The 19,306-nt window shown below is 57.9% G+C and overlaps 1 protein-coding gene across 1 annotated transcript in view; it reads right to left on the bottom strand.

The window, feature by feature from the left end:
* Positions 1-19,306, bottom strand: part of PHRF1 (PHD and ring finger domains 1) — a 62,319-nt gene that overhangs the window by 30,446 nt on the left and 12,567 nt on the right. The window contains exons 2-6 of the mRNA XM_054171999.1: positions 16,322-16,436; positions 15,438-15,560; positions 9,242-9,474; positions 4,259-4,342; positions 2,221-2,342 (exon numbers count right to left, since the gene is read on the bottom strand). Of these exons, the coding sequence (XP_054027974.1) occupies positions 2,221-2,342; positions 4,259-4,342; positions 9,242-9,474; positions 15,438-15,560; positions 16,322-16,412 (653 nt within the window). The 5' untranslated portion in view covers positions 16,413-16,436. The remainder of the gene's footprint in view (positions 1-2,220; positions 2,343-4,258; positions 4,343-9,241; positions 9,475-15,437; positions 15,561-16,321; positions 16,437-19,306) is intronic.

Below are 19,306 nucleotides of genomic sequence, written 5' to 3'. Positions count from 1 at the left end.
AACCATGCTGGGACTAACACAAGGGGCTGCAAGTCTAGATGGCCCAAAACAGCTCAGGCTGCCCAGGGAGGTTGTGGCTGCCCCCTCCCTGGAGGTGTTCAAGGCCAGGGTGGATGAGGCCTTAGCCAACCTGGGCTGGTGGGAGGTGTCCCTGCCAATGGGAGTGGGTTGGAACTGGATGAGCTTTAAGGTCCCTTCCACCAACCCATTCTGTGATCCATGACCAGGGAGTGTTTCTGCCTTGCTCTGTGGTGTTTGCTTCCCATTGGAACCCAAGCTGCAAGAGATGTGGCAGGGGGACAGGCTGGGAGGGTTGGGGCTGTGCACCTGGAGAAGAGAAGGTTCCAGGCAGACCTCAGAGCAGCCTTGCAGTGCCTGAAGGGCTCCAGGAGAGCTGGGGAGGGACTCTGGACAAGGGCTGGGAGTGCCAGGCTGAGGGACAATGGATTTGAGCTGGGAGAGGGGAGACTGAGAGTGGAGAGGAGGAAGAAATTGTTGGGAGTGAGGCTGGGGAGACTCTGGCACAGGCTGCCCAGGGAGGCTGTGGCTGCCTCCTGCCTGGAGGTGTTCAGGACCAGGCTGGATGAGGCCCTGAGCAGCCTGTGCTGGTGGGAGGTGTCCCTGCCCATGGCAGGGGGCTTGGAGCTGGCTGAGCTTTGAGCTCCCTTCCAACCCAACCCATGCTGTGATGCCATGAAGCTGTAACTACCTCCAGCCCATGCAGACACCATGGCTGTGAATCTGCCCTCCAGCCATCACCCCAGCTTCAGATTAGATCTTTCAAGCCTGTTCCCAAGCCCTCTGGGATGAACTCCAGTACAGCTCAACTGCCAACCCCCCAGTGCTGTGTGTTCCTCCTGCAGCCCCCTGTCAATACAGACTGGAATGTCCTCTTCTCCCTGCATGGAAGCACAGCCTGGCAGCTGAGATCTGACACTTAGGGAGAAGCTGAAAGATGATGTTTGCAAGAAATCATTGGAAGAGCAAAGAATTTTCCTTCTCTGGGAGAGTTCTGTTCTCCAACTGCCAGCTACCAGGAATGAGATCATCTCCCCAAAGCAGTGTTTTGACAACTCTCATCCTTAGGTTCAGCCAAAGACATAACAAAAACGATTGCAGCAATTACCTCTGGGAGTCCTGGAGTCACGTTCTGACCTATTTGATAAGCAAAGACTTCCAGCCCTAAAACTTTGGACACTGGACCTCTTGCACCAGCTGTCTGGAGTCATGTGGAGAGGGGAAGAACCTCATACAATCACAGAATGCAGCAGGTTGGAAGGGAGCCTCCAAGGGCATCTTGTGCAACCACCCTGCAGGCAGCAGGGACAGCTCCAGCCAGAGCAGGCTGCCCAGGGACACAGCCAGGCTGAGCCTGAATGGCTCCAGGGATGGAGCCTCCAGCACCTCCCTGGGCAGCCTGTGCCAGAGTCTCCCTAGCCTCCCTCTGCAGAACTTCCTCCTGAGGTCCAACCTAGCTCTGCCCTGCTCCAGTGCCAAACCCTTGCCCCTTGGCCTATCCCCACAGCCCCTCCTGAACAGTCCCTCCCCAGCTGCCTGCAGCTCCCCTGCAGATACTGAACTGCAGCTCTGAGGTCTCCCTGGAGCCTTCTCTTCTCCAGGCTGAACAACTCCAATTCTCCCAGCCTGTGCCCATAGCAGAGGTTCTCCAGTCCTCTGATCATCTTTGTGGCCTCCTCTGGACCCACACAGAAAACATCTTCATCCCTTGAAGGTCATCTGTTCTGGTGGTCTTCAGCCTTGCTGCATGCAGGACTTTCCACCACACATCTGCTGCTACATGAGCAGGACAGGACTCATCACATCCTGAGGATGTCTGCACTCTGGGGACCTGGATACAGGTCTGGCTACACAATGCAGGGCTCAACAAGGCCCTGGGCAACCCAGTCTAGCTGGGGTCTCCAAGCCAAGCTCATGCAGAATCACACATCCTCAGCCACAGCAAGGAGGTCCAGAAGCTCAACCCATACACAGAGTGAGGCTGGACAGGGCTCTGGGCAACCTGACCTAGTTGAGGATGTCCCTGCTCAGTGCGTTGGAGGTCAGACTAAATGATCTTTGGAGGTCCCTTCCAGCCTGGACCATTCTATGAACCAGTGAGTGAGAGGAGAGCAGCAAGGGCCAGCCTACAGCCCAGACAGATGCTGAAGACCACAGCCCAGGCAGCTCTGCAGGCGCTGCCTTCCTCTTCCCCCTCCTCACCCTGCGTCACAGCCGTCACACAGCAGCAGGCGGTCCTCCCGGTCACTCCTGCCGCACACCTCGCAGAAGGTTGGATCCTCCTCTCCATCATCACCCTGAGCTTTCGTGTTCTCCACAGGGATCTGAAGGGAAGAGGCAGTCAGAGGTTAAGGAGAGGATGGCACTTGGTTAAATCCCCACCACATGAAGAGCACCTGCTGCAACAGCCAAACCAGAATGCACCCCAGGGACGCCAGGCTGTGAGGCCTGCCTGACAGGCTGGGAGGAAGGGATCCATCCAGGGGGACCTGGAGAGGATGGAGAGGTGGGACCAAGCCAGCCTCATGCAGTTCAACAAGGCCAAGGGGAAGGTCAGCACCTGGGGCAGATGTAGATCTTTGGAGAGCTGTTTTGTGGGAACTAGCCCTGTTTAGTCTTGAAAGAAGACTGAGGGAGGATCTTATTAACATCCAGAAGTATCTGGGGGGTGGCTGTCAGGGTGAAGGGGCCAGGCTCTGTTCAGTGGTGCCCAGTGACAGGACAAGCAACAATGAGCACAAACTAGAAGCCAGGAAGTTCCACCTCAACAGAGGAGAAACTTCTTTGGTGTGAGGGTGCCCAGAGAGACAGGTTGAGAGAGTTGGGGTTGTGCAGGCTGGAGAAGGAGAAGGCTCCCAGGAGACCTTCTGGTGGCCTTCCAGGAGCTGCAGGGGGCTGCAAGCAAGCTGGGGAGGGACTTTGGAGGGGGTCAGAGAGGGATAGGACTGGGGGGGATGGAGCAGAACTAGAAGTGGGGAGACTAAGATTGGCTGTGAGGAAGAAGTTGTTGCCCAGGAGGGTGGTGAAAGCCTGGCACAGGCTGCCCAGGGAGGTGGTGGAAGCCTCCTGCCTGGAGGTGTTTGCAGCCAGGCTGGAGGTGGCTGAGAGCAATCTGCTGTGGTGTGAGGTGTCCCTGCCCATGGCAGGGGCTTGGAGCTGGCTGAGCCTTGAGGTCCCTTCCAGCCCTGACAACTCTCTGAGAGATTGTGGAATCTCCTTCTCTGGAGACTTTCAAGCTCCATCTGTCTGTGCTCCTGTGTGCCCTGCCCTGTGTGACCCTGCTTTGGCAGAAGGGTTGGGAGTGGATCACAGCATCACAGGATAACTAAGGTTGGAAGAGACCTGAAGGATCATCAAGTCCAAGCTGTCTCCACAGACCTCATGACCAGACCATGGCACCAAGTGCCACATCCAATTCCCTCTTGAACACCTCCAGGGATGGGGACTCCACCACCTCCCTGGGCAGCACATCCCAATGCCGAACGACTCGCTCGGTGAAGAACTTTCTCCTCACTTCGAGTCTAAACCTCCCCTGGCACAGCTTGAGACTGTGTCCTCTTGTTCTGCTGCTGGGTGCCTGGGAGAAGAGCCCCAACCCCATCCTGGCTACAACCACCTTTCAGGTAGTTGTAGAGAGCAATGAGGTCACCCCTGAGCCTCCTCTTCTGCAGGCTAAGCAACCCCAGCTCCCTCAGCCTCTCCTCACAGGGCTGTGCTCCAGACCCCTCCCCAGCCTTGTTGCCCTTCTTTGGACACCTTCAAGTCTCTCAATGTCCTTCTGAAACTGAGGGGCCCAGAGCTGGACACAGGACTCAAGGTGTGGCCTGAGCAGTGCTGAGCACAGGGCACAATGACCTCCCTGCTCCTGCTGGCCACACTGTTCCTGATGCAGGCCAGGATGCCCTTGGTCTTCTTGGCCCCCTGGGCACACTGCTGGCTCATGTTCAGGCAGCTGTCATTCAGCACCCCCAGGTCCCTCTCTGCCTGGCAGCTCTCAGCCACTCTGCCCCCAGCCTGTAGCTCTGCCTGGGGTTGCTGTGGCCAAAGTGCAGCCCCTGGCACTTGGACTTGTTGAATGCCATCCTGTTGGCCTCTGCCCACCTGTCCAGTCGGTCGAGGTCCCTCTGCAGAGCCTTTCTACCCTCTAACTGACCAACATCTGCTCCTAACTTGGATCTCCAGAGGTCCCTTCCAGCCCCTCCCATGCTGTGATTTCAGTTTGCTGCAGCTTTCACCTTACCTTTTTCAAGATTTTGCCCCCAAAGTGTGCTCGAATGTTGATGTTCTTGAAGAGGATTCGATCCACCGGGCAGGAGTTGGCATTCTGGGGGCACAAAACACACACAGCTCAGAAAGAGACCAAAGGCAGCCAACAAACACCAAAGAGAATGAAGAATAACCCAAACAGATGCAAGACAAACCCAAAGATATTTCAGAAGACCAAAGATATTTCAGTAAGAGAAACCTGCTTCCCATCCAGGATCACCTCACTTGGTGCAAGCTTTAACCAGGAAAACCCCAGTTAGACCTGGAGTAAGCACTAAGGCAGCACTCAACAGGATAGACCAGGATAGACCAGACCAGACCAGGATAGACCAGACCAGACCAGACCAGGATAGACCAGACCAGACCAGGATAGACCAGACCAGGATAGACCAGACCAGACCAGGATAGACCAGACCAGACCAGGATAGACCAGGATAGACCAGGATAGACCAGGATAGACCAGACCAGGATAGACCAGGATAGACCAGACCAGGATAGACCAGGATAGACCAGGATAGACCAGGATAGACCAGACCAGACCAGGATAGACCAGACCAGGATAGACCAGACCAGGATAGACCAGACCAGGATAGACTAGGATAGACCAGACCAGACCAGGATAGACCAGACCAGACCAGGATAGACCAGACCAGACCAGGATAGACCAGACCAGACCAGGATAGACCAGACCAGACCAGGATTGACCAGACCAGACCAGACTAGGATAGACCAGACCAGACTAGGATAGACCAGACCAGACTAGGATAGACCAGACCAGACTAGGATAGACCAGACCAGACTAGGATAGACCAGACCAGACTAGACTAGGACAGAACAGGACTAGACCAGACCAGGTTGGAAAAGACCTTTGAGATCATCCAGTCCAACCTATCACCCAGCACCATCTGATCAACTCAACCATGGCACCAAGCACCCTATCAAGTCTCTTCCTAAACACCTCCAGGGATGGGGACTCCACCACCTCCCTGGGCAGCACATTCCCAGGGCCAATCTCTCTTTCTGTGAAGAACTTCTTCCTAACATCCAGCCTCTAAACCTCCCCTGGTGCAGCTTGAGACTGTGTCAGCTTCCTGCTGACTGCCTGGCTTGGAGTAAGAGCTGGTGAAAAGCAGATGGTAGGGAAAATTTGTGCTGCCAGAGTGGTCAGGGTTTGGCAGAGGCAGCCCAGGGAGGTGGTGGAGTCCCCATCCCCAGAGGTGTTCCAGAAGCCTGTGGCAGGTAAAGGCCAAGGCTCCCTGGATGGCTTTTGTCTGACCACCATCAAGCTTCATCAAGTGTCTTCTGCAGCTCTTAGAATCACAGAATCAGTAAGGTTGGAAAAGACCTCAGGGATCATCAAGTCCAACCTACAACCCAACACCTCCTGACAGCTCAACCATGGCTCCAAGTGCCACATCCAATCCCCTCTTGAACACCTCCAGGGATGGGGACTCCACCACCTCCCTGGGCAGCACATTCCCAAGGCCAATCTCTCTTGCTGGGAAGAATTTCTTCCTCACCTCCAGCCTAAACCTCCCCTGGCACAGCTTGAGACTGTGTCCCCTTGTTCTGGTGCTGGGTGCCTGGGAGAAGAGACCATTTTACCAGCCATTGGTGTTTGAAGCCCTTCAATCTGATTTAGCTGCTAGCAAACAAGATCATGAATCAGAAACCAACCATTGAAGGTGTCCAGAGAAGGGCAACAAGGCTGGGGAGGGGTCTGGAGCACAGCCCTGTGAGGAGAGGCTGAGGGAGCTGGGGTTGCTTAGCCTGCAGAAGAGGAGGCTCAGGGGAGACCTTCTTGCTCTCTGCAACTCCCTGAAGGGAGGTTGTAGCCAGGTGGGGGTTGGGCTCTTCTCCCAGGCAAGCAGCACCAGAACAAGAGGACACAGTCTCAAGCTGTGCCAGGGGAGGTTTAGGCTGGAGGGGAGGAGAAAGTTCTTCCCAGCAAGAGAGATTGGCCCTGGGGATGTGCTGCCCAGGGAGGTGGTGGAGTCTCCATCCCTGGAGGTGTTCCAGAGGGGACTGGATGTGGCACTTGGAGCCATGGTTGAGCTGTCAGGAGGTGCTGGGTGCCAGCTTGGACTTGATGATCTCTGAGGTCTTTTCCAACCTGGTTGATTCTCTGGTTTTCAGCAGGGCATTGATTGTACCCAAACCACTTATCATTATTCAGCTGTCAAAGCAACATCAAGGTCCTTTCAAATGCTCCCTTGAGAGAGTGCTCAGAATGGGCTGGGTTGGAAGGGACCTCCAAAGGTCATCCAGTTCCACCCCCCTGCAGCCCCAGCAGGGACATCCTCCACGAGATCAGTGCCTTGGTTTGTTGGTTTTTTCCCTTAAGGGCCTCAAACTCCCACACTCAGCTTGCTCAGAGCCTTCTCAAGCTGACCTTGGCTGTCTCCAGGGCTGGGGCCTCAACAGGGATGCCCTGTTGAAGGCCTTTTTCTTTCTGCTGGACCAAAGAGCAGCAGGGAATGGCTCACAAATCTATCCAGGCAGTGATGTGCTGCTGTCTTGTAACACTGACTCCCCACTGGTGCTGCTGCATGCACTGGAAGCTGTGCTGCAATCCTCACCCTGGGAGATGGCTGTGGGAGGTGTCCCTGCTGAGTGCATGGGGGGGGTGGCCAGGATGACCTTTGAGGGTCCCTTCCAAGCCAGTGCAATCTGTGAAGCCACCCAGGCAGGTGACAAAGACCTCTGGCTAAAGACTGAATTCAGAGCAAGCTGTCAGTACCTTGCTCACAGAGTGTCAGGGGCTGGCAGGGACCTCCAAAGCTCATCCTGCCCAACCCCCTGCCAGAGCAGGGCACCCAGAGCAGCTCACCCAGGAACACAGCCAGGGGGGGTTTGGAATGCCTCCAGAGAGAGAGACTCCACAGCCCCCTGGGCAGCCTGCTCCAGGTTCTGTCACCCTCACAGGGAAAAGATTTTTCTTCCTGTTTCCTCTGCCTCAGCTTCCACCCCTGCCCCTTGTGCTGTCCTTGGGCATCCCCCAGCAGAGCCTGGCTCCAGCCCCTGGGCATCACCCTGCACAGCTTTAGCACCAGCAGTGAGGTCACCCTCAGGCTGCTCCTCTCCAGGCTCCAGAGCCCTCAGCCCCCTCAGCCTCTCCTCATGAGGAAGCTCTTCCACTGCCTGCAGCAGCTCTGTGGCTCTGTGCTGGACTCTTCCCAGCAGCTCCCTGAGGTCCTTCTGGAGCTGAGGGGCCCAGAACTGGACACAAGATTCCTGCTGTGGCCTCAGCAGGGCAGAGCAGAGCGGGAGGAGAACCTCTCTCGACCTGCTCAACACCACCCCAGGCTGCCCTTGGCCTTCTTGGCCACCAGAGCACATTGCTGGCTCAGGGTCAGCCTCCCATCCCCCAGGACCCCCAGGTCCTTTTCCCCTTCCCTGCTCTGCAGCAGCTCAGTCCCCAGCCTGTCCTGCCCCATGGGGCTGCTCCTTCCCAGGTGCAAGACTCTACCTTTGCCCTTGTGGAACTTCATTCTGTTTCTCCCTGCCCAGCTCTCAGCCTAAGTCTCACTGAAGAGCAGCACAAGCCTCCTGTCTCAGCCACCCTGCCCACTTTGGTGTCACCAGCAAACATTTCTGGGTTCAAAAAAAACCAAAATAGAATGGAATTGAACTAACCAGGTTGGAAGAGACCTCAGAGATCATCAAGTCCAAGCTGGCACCCAACACCTCCTGACAGCTTAACCATGGCTCCAAGTGCCACATCCAAGCCCCTCTTGAACACTTCCAGGGATGGGGACTCCACCACCTCCCTGGGCAGCACATTCCCATGGCCAATCTCTCTTGCTGGGAAGAACTTTCTCCTCCCCTCCAGCCTAAACCTCCCCTGGCACAGCTTGAGACTGTGTCCTCTTGTTCTGGTGCTGCTTGCCTGGGAGAAGAGCCCAACCCCCACCTGGCTCCAACCTCCCTTCAGGGAGTTGCAGAGAGCAAGAAGGTCTCCCCTGAGCCTCCTCTTCTGCAGGCTAAGCAACCCCAGCTCCCTCAGCCTCTCCTCACAGGGCTGTGCCCCAGACCCCTCCCCAGCCTTGTTGCCCTTCTCTGGACACCTTCCAGCAGCTCAACCTCCTTCCTAACCTGAGGGGCCCAGAGCTGGACACAGGACTCAAGGTGTGGCCTAAGCAGTGCTGAGCACAGGGCACAAGGACCTCCCTGCTCCTGCTGGCCACACTGTTCCTGATGCAGGCCAGGATGCCCTTGGCCTTCTTGGCCCCCTGGGCACACTGCAGGCTCCTGTTCAGCTGCTGTCAACCACTACCCCCAGGTCCCTCTCTGCCTGGCTGCTCTCAGCCACTCTGCCCCCAGCCTGCAGCACTGCCTGGGGTTGCTGTGGCCAATGTGCAGCCCCTGGCACTTGGCTGTGTTCAATCTCCTGCCCTTGGCCTCTGCCCATCTGCCCAGCCTGGCAAGGTCCCTCTGCAGAGCCTCTCTACTCTCCAGCAGATCAACTCCTGCCCCCAGCTTGCTGTCAGCTGCAAATCTACTGCTGATGGACTCAATGCCCTCCTCCAGCTCATCAATGAAGGTGTTAAAGAGGCTGGGGCCCAGCACTGCTCCCTGGGGCACACCACTGGTGCCTGGCTGCCAGCTGGAAAATGTTCCCTTTTGCAACAGAGCCCAGGCCAGCAGTCACTCCCAGGGCTCAGCAAGACAGAAATCAACACACAAACAGAAAGGCAGCACTAGTGGTGCCTTTTAGATGCCTGGAAACACCCTTGGTGTGACATTACAGCCTCCAGAGGACAGAGCAGGAAGGGTCCAAGGCAGACAGACCCATGCTTGCCAAAGCAGTGAGCCAGGTCTGTGCAAAGAAAGCTTAAGCAAGCCACCAGACAGGCCAGGGCTCTGCTCCCAGGCCAGCAGAGCAGCAGGGGGGAGGGGGCAGAGCAGAGCAGCCAGCAGAAGGCAACAACAGGACATGAGGGACCAAAGGGCTCACCTTAGACCACTCCACGATGCAGTCCAGGCAGAAGTAATGGGAGCAGCTCTCAGGAGTGCCCACAGCCTGATCCCTGAAGCTGTTGAGGCAGATGGGGCAGTTCTCCCCATCCTCATCAGAGGAGATGCTTGCTCCATTTGCACATGCCTCTAATTTCAGAGGCTCACTCAGGTCCCCCACAGAGGCCTCAGTTTCTTCCTCCTCCTCCTCCTCTTCCTCATCATCTTCACAATCTTAAAGAGTGAGAGAGAGAGAGAGAGAACAGAGAGGGTTTAGCCTTGCTCTGTGGAGCTTTGCTTGCCACTGGCACCCAAGCTGCAAGAAACATGCAGGGTCCAGGCTGGGAGAGCTGGGGCTGTGCAGCCTGGAGAAGAGAAGGCTCCAGGCAGACCTCAGAGCAGCCTTCTAGTACCTGAAGGGCTCCAGGAGAGCTGGGGAGGGACTCTGGCCAAGGGCTGGGAGTGCCAGGCTGAGGGACAATGGCTTTGAGCTGGGAGAGAGGAGACTGAGAGTGGAGAGGAGGAAGAAATGGTTGAGAGTGAGGCTGGGGAGACTCTGGCACAGGCTGCCCAGGGAGGCTGTGGCTGCCTCCTGCCTGGAGGTGTTCAGGACCAGGCTGGATGAGGCCCTGAGCAGCCTGTGCTGGTGGGAGGTGTCCCTGCCCATGGCAGGGGCTTGGAGCTGGCTGAGCTCTGAGCTCCCTTCCAGCCCAGCCCACTCTGTGACTATGAATAACAACTCTGTGGTGCTGCTGGGCTCCAGCAGAGAGGGCAAAGAAGTGTGTGGCAGGGAAGGGGGGGCAGAATGGGGCAGCAGCTCCCAGAACATTCCAGGTGAGCTCATGAAATGGAGCTGGAAGGGCCAAGCATGGCCTCTCTGCTCTGAGGCAGGAACTTGGGCTGTTTTCTCTCTGCCTAAATCCCTTCACTACAGAGCCATGGATTACACTGGCAAAACACTAAAGCCTGCTAATGTGACTGGTCTTGCCAGAGATTAGAAGGACAGACAGCAGACAAACAACAGATGATCAAACCCACAAGAGAGCAGGCCAGGGCAGGCCACCCCCCACCCCTGCAGCTCAAAAGTGAAGGGAGCACAAAGTTCTCATCTGGCTGTTCAGTGAGGGCTTGGGGGGGTTAAGACACTTTGCCCTGGTGAGACCTCCCCTGCAGAGCTGTGCCCAGCTCTGGAGATAACCACACAAGAAGGACCTGGACCTGCTGGGGAGGGTCTAGAGGAAGCCACAAAAAGGATCAGGATGGAGACCCTCCCCTGTGGGGCCAGGCTGGGAGAGCTGGGGCTGTGCAGCCTGGAGAAGAGAAGGCTCCAGGGAGACCTCAGAGCAGCCTTGCAGTGCCTGAAGGGCTCCAGGAGAGCTGGGGAGGGACTTTTCACAGAGCCACAGAAACAGCCAGCTGGGAACAGAGCCTCAGCAGCACCAAGGCCACCCCAGGACCCTGCTCTGCAAGGCTCAGCCCTAAACCACAGCCCCAAGCACCACATCCAAGCCTCCCTGAAACACCTCCAGGCCTGGGGACTCCACCACCCCCCTGGGCAGCACATTCCAGGCCCTGACCACTCTGGATGGGGAAAATTTCTTCCCACTCTGCAGTCTGAACCTCCCCAGGGGCAGCTTGAGGCCATTGCCTCTTGTCCTGTGCCTAATGACCTGGGAGCAGAGACCAGCAGCAGCCTCTCCACAGCCTCCTCTCAGGTAGCTGCAGACACCAATGAGGTCTCCCTCAGCCTCCTCTGTCCCACTCTAACCATCCCCAGCTCCTTCAGTCTCTCCTCACCAGATTCCTTCCCCAGGCCCTTCCCAGCTTCCTTGCCCTGCTCTGCCCTGGCTCCAGCCCCTCCACAGCTCCCTGGCACTGAGGAGCCCAGAGCTGGGCACAGCACTCCAGGTGTGGCCTCCCCAGAGCTGAGTCCCAGGGGACCATCCCCTCCCTGCTCCTCTGGACACAGCATTGCTGATCCCAGCCAGGAGGCCTTTGGCTTTCTTGGCCCCCTGGGCACACTGCTGGCTCCTGTTCAGCTGCTTGGCCATCAGCAGCCCCAGGTCCCTTCCTGCCAGCAGCTTTCCAGCCACACTGCCCCAAGCCTGCAGCCTTGCTTGGGGTTGCTGTGCCCCAAGGGCAGGACCTGGCACTTGGCCTTGCTGAAGCTGCTCCTGGGAACCTTGGCCATGGATCCAATCCATCCAAGTGCCTCTGCAGAGCCTCCCTGCCCTGGTGCAGATCAACACTCAGCACCTAACTTGGTGTCATCTGCCAAGTGACTGCTGACACTCTGAGTCTTCATCAAGGTCATCAATAAAGATGTCAAACAGAAGTGGTCCCAGCACTGAGCCCTGAGGAACACCACTTGTGACCAGCCTTTGCCAGGGGCTGGGAGTGCCAGGCTGAGGGACAATGGCTTTGAGCTGGGAGAGAGGAGATTGAGAGTGGAGATGAGTGAGGCTGGGGAGACTCTGGCACAGGCTGCCCAGGGAGGCTGTGGATGTTCCCTGGAGGTGTTCAGGGCCAGGCTGGATGAGGCCTTGAGCAGCCTGTGCTGGTGGGAGGTGTCCCTGCCCATGGCAGGGGCTTGGAGCTGGCTGATGTTTAAAGTCCCTTCCACATGGTTGAGGCCTCATCCTTGGAGATATTTAGGCTGGAGGTTAGGAGGAAGTTCTACACAGAGAGAGTGATTGCCCATGGGGATGTGCTGCCCAGGGAGGTGGTGGAGTCCCCATCCCTGGAGGTGTTCAGGAGGAGACTTGACAGGGTGCTTGGTGCCATGGGTTAGTTGATTAGGTGGGGTTGGATGATAGGTTGGACTTGGTGATCTTGAAGGTCTCTTCCAACCTGGTTTATTCAATTCTATTCTATTCTCTATTCAAGGTGAGGCTGGAGAGGGCTCTGGACCACCTGATCTAGCTGGGGATGTCCCTGCTGAGTGCAGGGGGTGTGGAACAGAGGAGCTTTTGAGGCCACTTCCTGCCCAAGACATTCTGAGATTCTGTGACTCCCTAAGCAGCAGCAACTCAACTCACCTGCAGCAGAGCAGGTGAGAAGCTCCCCCAGGAAACCCCAGCTCTGGGAGCTGGGTGCCTGGCTGCAGACCACCTGAAGAAGCTTGGCTGTGGCTGAAATGAGTGCAACAACTCAGCACAGAGGGGGGAAGGCTGCTGTCATTCCCAGCCCAAAGCACAGCCACACCTGCCAGCCCTTCCCTAAAACCTCTTGAAGAAGTGCACCCAAAGCACTGGGAAGCTCCCTGAAAACCTCTCTCACTCCTTCTGTTTGGCCCTCTGGGGCAGTTTTGGGGCTGTGGTGTTTCTGGGGGGGGCTGGGGGGGATTTGGCTCTTGCTGATTTGTTGTTTTTTTCTTTTTAAGACTAAAAATCACAGAGAGGCTCAGGTTGAAAAGGGCCTCAGAGACCATCTGCCCCGAGCCCTGCCCTGGGCAGGGACCCCTCCCACCAGCACAGGCTGCTCAGGGCCTCATCCAGCCTGGCCCTGAACACCCCCAGGCAGGAGGCAGCCACAGCCTCCCTGGGCAGCCTGTGCCAGAGGCTCCCCAGCCTCACACTCAACAACTTCTTCCTCAGCTTCACTCTGCCCCTGCTCTGCCTCAGCTCCAAACCATTCCCCCTGGGCCTGGCTCCAGACCCCCTCAGCCAAAGTCTCTCTGCAGCCTTCCTGCAGGATCCCTTCAGCTCCTGGCAGCAGCTCTGAGGTGCCCCTGGAGCCTTCTCCTCTGCAGGCTGCACAGCCCCAGCTCCCTCAGCCTGTGCTCCCAGCAGAGCTGCTCCAGCCCTGGCAGCATCTCTGTGGCCTCCTCTGGCCTCCCTGCAGCAGCTCTGAGTCCTTCTGCTGCTGGGGACAGCAGAGCTGGAGGCAGGCCTGGAGGTGAGGTGTGAGCAGAGCTGTGAGGTCCCTGTGATAGTCCAGAGGAGAGCTGTGGTGTTTCTTCAGTGGGGAGTTGTGGCTGTGCCTGCCCTGCCCCCAGCAGCCCCAGGCTCTCCCTGCCCAGCTGGGGCTCACAAGCAGCTGCTTCCACCCAGCTCAGCAGGGATGTGGAACTTCCCTCAGGGGTGACCTGTGGACACCTCTGACTTCAAACTGGGCAAGCTCCAGGCTGTGGAGTCTCCTTCTCTAGAGGAGTTCAGGACCCACCTGGACCTGTTCCTGTGTGGCCTGCTCTATGGGCCCTGCTTTGCAGGGGCTTGGATTCAGTGATCTCTGGAGCTCTCTTCCCACCCCTCCCATTCTGTGAAACCCCTGAGGAGCCTGAGTGGGTTGGGTTGGAAGAGGCTTTAAAGCTCACCCAGTTCCAAGCCCCTGCCATGGGCAGGGACACAGCCATGGTGTCTGCATGGGCTGGAGGCAGTTACAGCTTCATGGCATCACAGCAGGGCTTGGGTTGGAAGGGAGCTCAGAGCTCAGCCAGCTCCAAGGCCCTGCCATGGGCAGGGACACCTCCCACCAGCACAGGCTGCTCAGGGCCTCATCCAGCCTGGTCCTGAACACCTCCAGGCAGGAGGCAGCCACAGCCTCCCTGGGCAGCCTGTGCCAGAGTCTCCCCAGCCTCACTGCCAACAATTTCTTCCTCCTCTCCACTCTCAGTCTCCTCTCTCCCAGCTGCAGAGCTGTGTCCCTTCCACCATTCACCTCCCAGTGGATGTTGCTGGCTGGCCTGGGGCCTGCTGGTGCAGGTGGAGCAGCAGCAGCTCACTGAAGTTTGCCTTCTTGCAGGGAGCTGGAGGCAGGATTGGAGGTGAGGTCTGAGCAGAGCAGAGCCCAGGGGCAGGATCCCCTCTGCCTTTTGTCTTCTCCAGTTTCACACAGCTCCAAATGATGCACTACAAAAAAGCTTTTTGGCCCCTGGCATCCACTTCTCAGTCTGTGTTCAGCTCACTCTTGACTAACAGCTTGGCAGCCTGTGCTCCTGCCTTCCCACCAGGCCTTCAGATGTGATCCAACCTCTGTATCTGGGGCTAAATAACTGGGGGGCAGCACTCTCAGGAGCTTCCAGGCAGCTACAGGGAAAGTCTGCAGTGAGATGGACAAAGAGCAGCTCACATCCAAACCCCTTTCACTAAGGGAAATTAGTCAAACCCTCTCCCCTCCTCCAGGGCTGAGCAGCAGCAGGAATGGATGCCCCAAACTCCCCACCACAACACCAGCTTCAGAACCTGAGCTCCTCAGGCCAAAGCAAGCCAAGGTCCTTGGCACAGAGAGGCCCCAGCAGGAGCCACTGCTGCAGTTGGTTCCCCTCCTGCTGGGGCTGTGCTCACTCCTCCTGTCTCTCAGCACCCCTCCTGGGCCAGCAGATTCTCCTCAACCACAGCAAAGCTTTCAGATCTTAGACACTGGGGAATGTTACTTGGTTAGGGCTGCAGGTTTGGGGCACTGCCCTCACACAGCAGCAATGGTGGAGTTCAGAGAGTGGGCTGGAAGGGAGCTCAGAGCTCAGCCAGCTCCAAGCCCCTGCCATGGGCAGGGACCCCTCCCACCAGCACAGGCTGCTCAGGGCCTCATCCAGCCTGGTCCTGAGCACCTCCAGGCAGGAGGCAGCCGCAGCCACAGCCTCCCTGGGCAGCCTGTGCCAGAGTCTCCCCAGCCTCACTCTCAACCATTTCTTCCTCCTCTCCACTCTCAATCTCCTCTCTCCCAGCTCAAAGCCATTGTCCCTCAGCCTGGCACTCCCAGCCCTTGGCCAGAGTCCCTCCCCAGCTCTCCTGGAGCCCTTCAGGCACTGGAAGGCTGCTCTGAGGTCTGCCTGGAGCCTTCTCTTCTCCAGGTTGAACAGTTCCAACTCTCCCAGCCTGGCCCCACAGGGGAGGCTCTGCAGCCTCTGCTCACCTTGGTGGCTTCCTCTGACCCTCTCCAGGTCCTTCTTGTGGTGGGGGTCCCAGACTGCAGGTGGGGGCTGAGCAGAGCAGAGCAGAGGGGCAGAATCCCCTCCCTGTGCTGCTCTCTCCCTGCTCTGGCTGCAGCTCAGCACTCAGCTGGCTCTGGGCTGCCAGGGCCCAGTGCTGGCTCCTGGGCAGTTTGTCACCAGCTGACCTCCCCAAGGCCTTCTCCTGCAGGCTGCTCTCAGCCCCTCCTGTGTTTGTGTTCCTGTCTCACCTCTGGAGGGGCAGTCTCCATCTCACTCTTCCCCCAGTGACTAACAGAATGCTGCTCATGCACACCAAGAGACCTACCTTCTAATTCTTCATCTTCACTTTCCTCCTTGTCCTCCTCATCTCCTTCTTCCTCAGTGTCACCTTCTTCCTCCTCACTTCCAGTCTCATCTTCTGAATCACAGCTATTTCCAGCATTGCTTTCTGAGAAAGGAGGGAGAGGGAGAGGGAGAGGGAGAGGGAGAGGGAGAGGGAGAGGGAGAGGGAGAGGGAGAGGGAGAGGGAGAGGGAGAGGGAGAGGGAGAGGGAGAGGGAGAGGGAGAGGGAGAGGGAGAGGGAGAGGGAGAGGGAGAGGGAGAGGGAGAGGGAGAGGGAGAGGGAGAGGGAGAGGGAGAGGGAGAGGGAGAGGGAGAGGGAGAGGGAGAGGGAGAGGGAGAGGGAGAGGGAGAGGGAGAGGGAGAGGGAGAGGGAGAGGGAGAGGGAGAGGAGAGGGAGAGGGAGAGGGAGAGGGAGAGGGAGAGGGAGAGGGAGAGGGAGAGGGAGAGGGAGAGGGAGAGGGAGAGGGAGAGGGAGAGGGAGAGGGAGAGGGAGAGGGAGAGGGAGAGGGAGAGGGAGAGGGAGAGGGAGAGGGAGAGGGAGAGGGAGAGGGAGAGGGAGAGGGAGAGGGGCTGGCTATTTGCTGCAGGCCACAGCTCAGCTCAGCTCCTGCTCAGGACATGCACTGAACCCCCAGCTCTCCTCAGTGCTACCAAGCAGCCTGCTGGGAGAAGCTCATGGGAAGGACACCAGCAGGCTCAAGGCTTGGATTTAGGAAGCAAAGCAAAACAAAACTCTCAGGGAAAAGCAAAGAAAGGGTCACAAAAGAGAAGGAGGCAGTGGCCACCTTCCCTTCTCTTTGGAGCTTCAACCAAGAGGTTCTCCAAGCCAGGACTAGCAGCGAGAGCCTGCAGCAAGGCTGCCCTTACCTGATTCACTGAGGAGAGCAAGACTCTGCCTTTTGCCCTTGCCTAGTGCAGCATTCTTGTTGATGAGCTCATCCTGGCTGTCATCATCCATGGCAGGACATCAGGAAGCTGCTCCCTGCAAGAAGGCAAACTTCAGTGAGCTGCTGCTGCTGCTGCTCCACCTGCACCAGCAGGCCCCAGGCCAGCCAGCAACATCCATTGGGAGGTGAATGGTGGAAGGGACACAGCTCTGCAGCTGGGAGAGAGGACACTGAGAGAGGAGAACAGGAAGAAATTGTTGGGAGTGAGGCTGGGGAGACTCTGGCACAGGCTGCCCAGGGAGGCTGTGGCTGCCTCCTGCCTGGAGGTGTTCAGGACCAGGCTGGATGAGGCCCTGAGCAGCCTGTGCTGGTGGGAGGTGTCCCTGCCCATGGCAGGGCCTTGGAGCTGGCTGAGCTTTGAGCTCCCTTCCAACCCAAGCCCTGCTGTGATGCCATGAAGCTGTAACTGCCTCCAGCCCATGCAGACACCATGGCTGTGTCCCTGCCCATGGCAGGGGCTTGGAACTGGGTGAGCTTTAAAGCCTCTTCCAACCCAACCCACTCAGGCTCCTCAGGGGTTTCATAGAATGGGAGGGGTGGGAAGAGACCTCCAGAGATCACTGAATCCAAGCCCCTGCAAAGCAGGGCCCATAGAGCAGGCCACACAGGAACAGGTCCAGGTGGGTCCTGAACTCCTCTAGAGAAGGAGACTCCACAGCCTGGAGCTTGCCCAGTTTGAAGTCAGAGGTGTCCACAGGTCACCCCTGAGGGAAGTTCCACATCCCTGCTGAGCTGGGTGGAAGCAGCTGCTTGTGAGCCCCAGCTGGGCAGGGAGAGCCTGGGGCTGCTGGGGGCAGGGCAGGCACAGCCACAACTCCCCACTGAAGAAACACCACAGCTCTCCTCTGGACTATCACAGGGACCTCACAGCTCTGCTCACACCTCACCTCCAGGCCTGCCTCCAGCTCTGCTGTCCCCAGCAGCAGAAGGACTCAGAGCTGCTGCAGGGAGGCCTGAGGAGGCCACAAAGATGCTGCCAGGGCTGGAGCAGCTCTGCTGGGAGCACAGGCTGAGGGAGCTGGGGCTGTGCAGCCTGCAGAGGAGAAGGCTCCAGGGGCACCTCAGAGCTGCTGCCAGGAGCTGAAGGGATCCTGCAGGAAGGCTGCAGAGAGACTTTGGCTGAGGGGGTCTGGAGCCAGGCCCAGGGGGAATGGTTTGGAGCTGAGGCAGAGCAGGGTTAGAGTGGAGCTGAGGAAGAAGTTGTTGAGTGTGAGGCTGGGGAGACTCTGGCACAGGCTGCCCAGGGAGGCTGTGGCTGCCTCCTGCCTGGGGGTGTTCAGGGCCAGGCTGGATGAGGCCCTGAGCAGCCTGTGCTGGTGGGAGGTGTCCCTGCCCATGGCAGGGGCTGGAGCAGATATCTGGGAGGTCCCTTCCAAGCTGAGCCACTCTGTGCTGCCAGGACTGGCTGTAAGATGCAGAACTGGAGTGCAGTGCAGGCAAGGCCTGGCAGGGGACAAATCAAACACTCTGCCTTGCTCAGCTGAAAAGAAAGAGGAAGAGAGGATGGGATTTAGGTCTGCTTAGGAAAAGGCTTTTCCTCTGCTCTGTCATGAAGCTCAGAAGGCTCAGACCTCACAACCACTCTTCCACAGGAGGGAGGAGGTTTGATTTGGCACATCTTGAGGCAATCCCAGCACCAGCACAGGCTGGCAACAAACCTGGCAGACACTGAGAGACAGCTCAGGAGCCACATTCACAGTGACAATCAAACCACAGCTACACAGCACCAAGGCAGATCCCTGCAGGCTGCCACCAGCAAGCCATGCCAAGGGCTCCAGCTGGGGTCTGAATCCAGAGCAGGGAGAGAGCAGCACAGGGAGGGGATTCTGCCCCTCTGCTCAGCCCCCACCTGCAGCACTGCCTCCAGCTCTGGGGCCCCCAGCACAAGGAGGACCTGGAGCTGATGGAGAGGCTCCAGAGGAGGCCACCAAGGTGAGCAGAGGCTGCAGAACCTCCCCTGTGGGGCCAGGCTGGGAGAGCTGGGGCTGTGCAGCCTGGAGAAGGCCCCAGGGAGACCTCAGAGCAGCCTTGCAGTGCCTGAAGGGCTCCAGGAGAGCTGGGGAGGGACTCTGGCCAAGGGCTGGGAGTGCCAGGCTGAGGGACAATGGCTTGGAGCTGGGAGAGAGGAGATTGAGAGTGGAGAGGAGGAAGAAATTGTTGGCAGTGAGGCTGGGGAGATTCTGGCACAGGCTGCCCAGGGAGGCTGTGGCTGCCTCCTGCCTGGAGGTGCTCAGGGCCAGGCTGGATGTGGCCTTGAGCAGCCTGTGCTGGTGGGAGGGGTCCCTGCCCCTGGCAGGGCCTTGGAGCTGGCTGAGCTTTGAGCTCCCTCCCAGCCCAAGCCCTGCTGTGAAACACAACTCAGTGACACTCAGAATGCTCAAGGTCAAATCTCAACAGGGTAAATAAAACCCCAACCCATCACAACTGTGCTGCAGCAGCTTCCCCTGAGTGCTCTCCTCCCCCTCCCCTGGCCCTGCACTCCTCATCCTGCACATGAAGAGCCATTTTGGGCACAAACCAGGCTGGTTTAGTCAAGTGCTCTTGATGTCTATCTTTACTTGCACACTCCCCTTTTTGAAGTGGAGAGCTGTGAAATGTGGCTGACAAAGAGAGAGGGGAAAAAAAAAGCTTCTGCTAGAGCAGACTAAACTGCAACTGGAGCCCTCAATGCTCAGGGGGGGCAAAGAATGAAACAGAGAGAGAAAAAGCTTGAGCTTCAATAGCACCTAGCAAAGATTTCACCTGCTGAGGGTTTCCTGTCACACCACTGAGAATCCTGCTTCAGCAGAGGTTTAGAAGTCAGGGATTTAGCCAAAAGTTTACCAGGAGAGTGTTGCAGAACATCTGATGCTGGCTGAAAAGCTGCAGACTCAGCAGAGGCCACTCTGGGCTGCAGCTGGGGGCA

The sequence above is a fragment of the Dryobates pubescens genome, chromosome 22 (genome assembly GCF_014839835.1).
Source record: "Dryobates pubescens isolate bDryPub1 chromosome 22, bDryPub1.pri, whole genome shotgun sequence".
NCBI classification, from domain to species: Eukaryota; Metazoa; Chordata; class Aves; order Piciformes; family Picidae; genus Dryobates; species Dryobates pubescens.
This window is presented reverse-complemented; position numbering and strand designations above follow the sequence as displayed.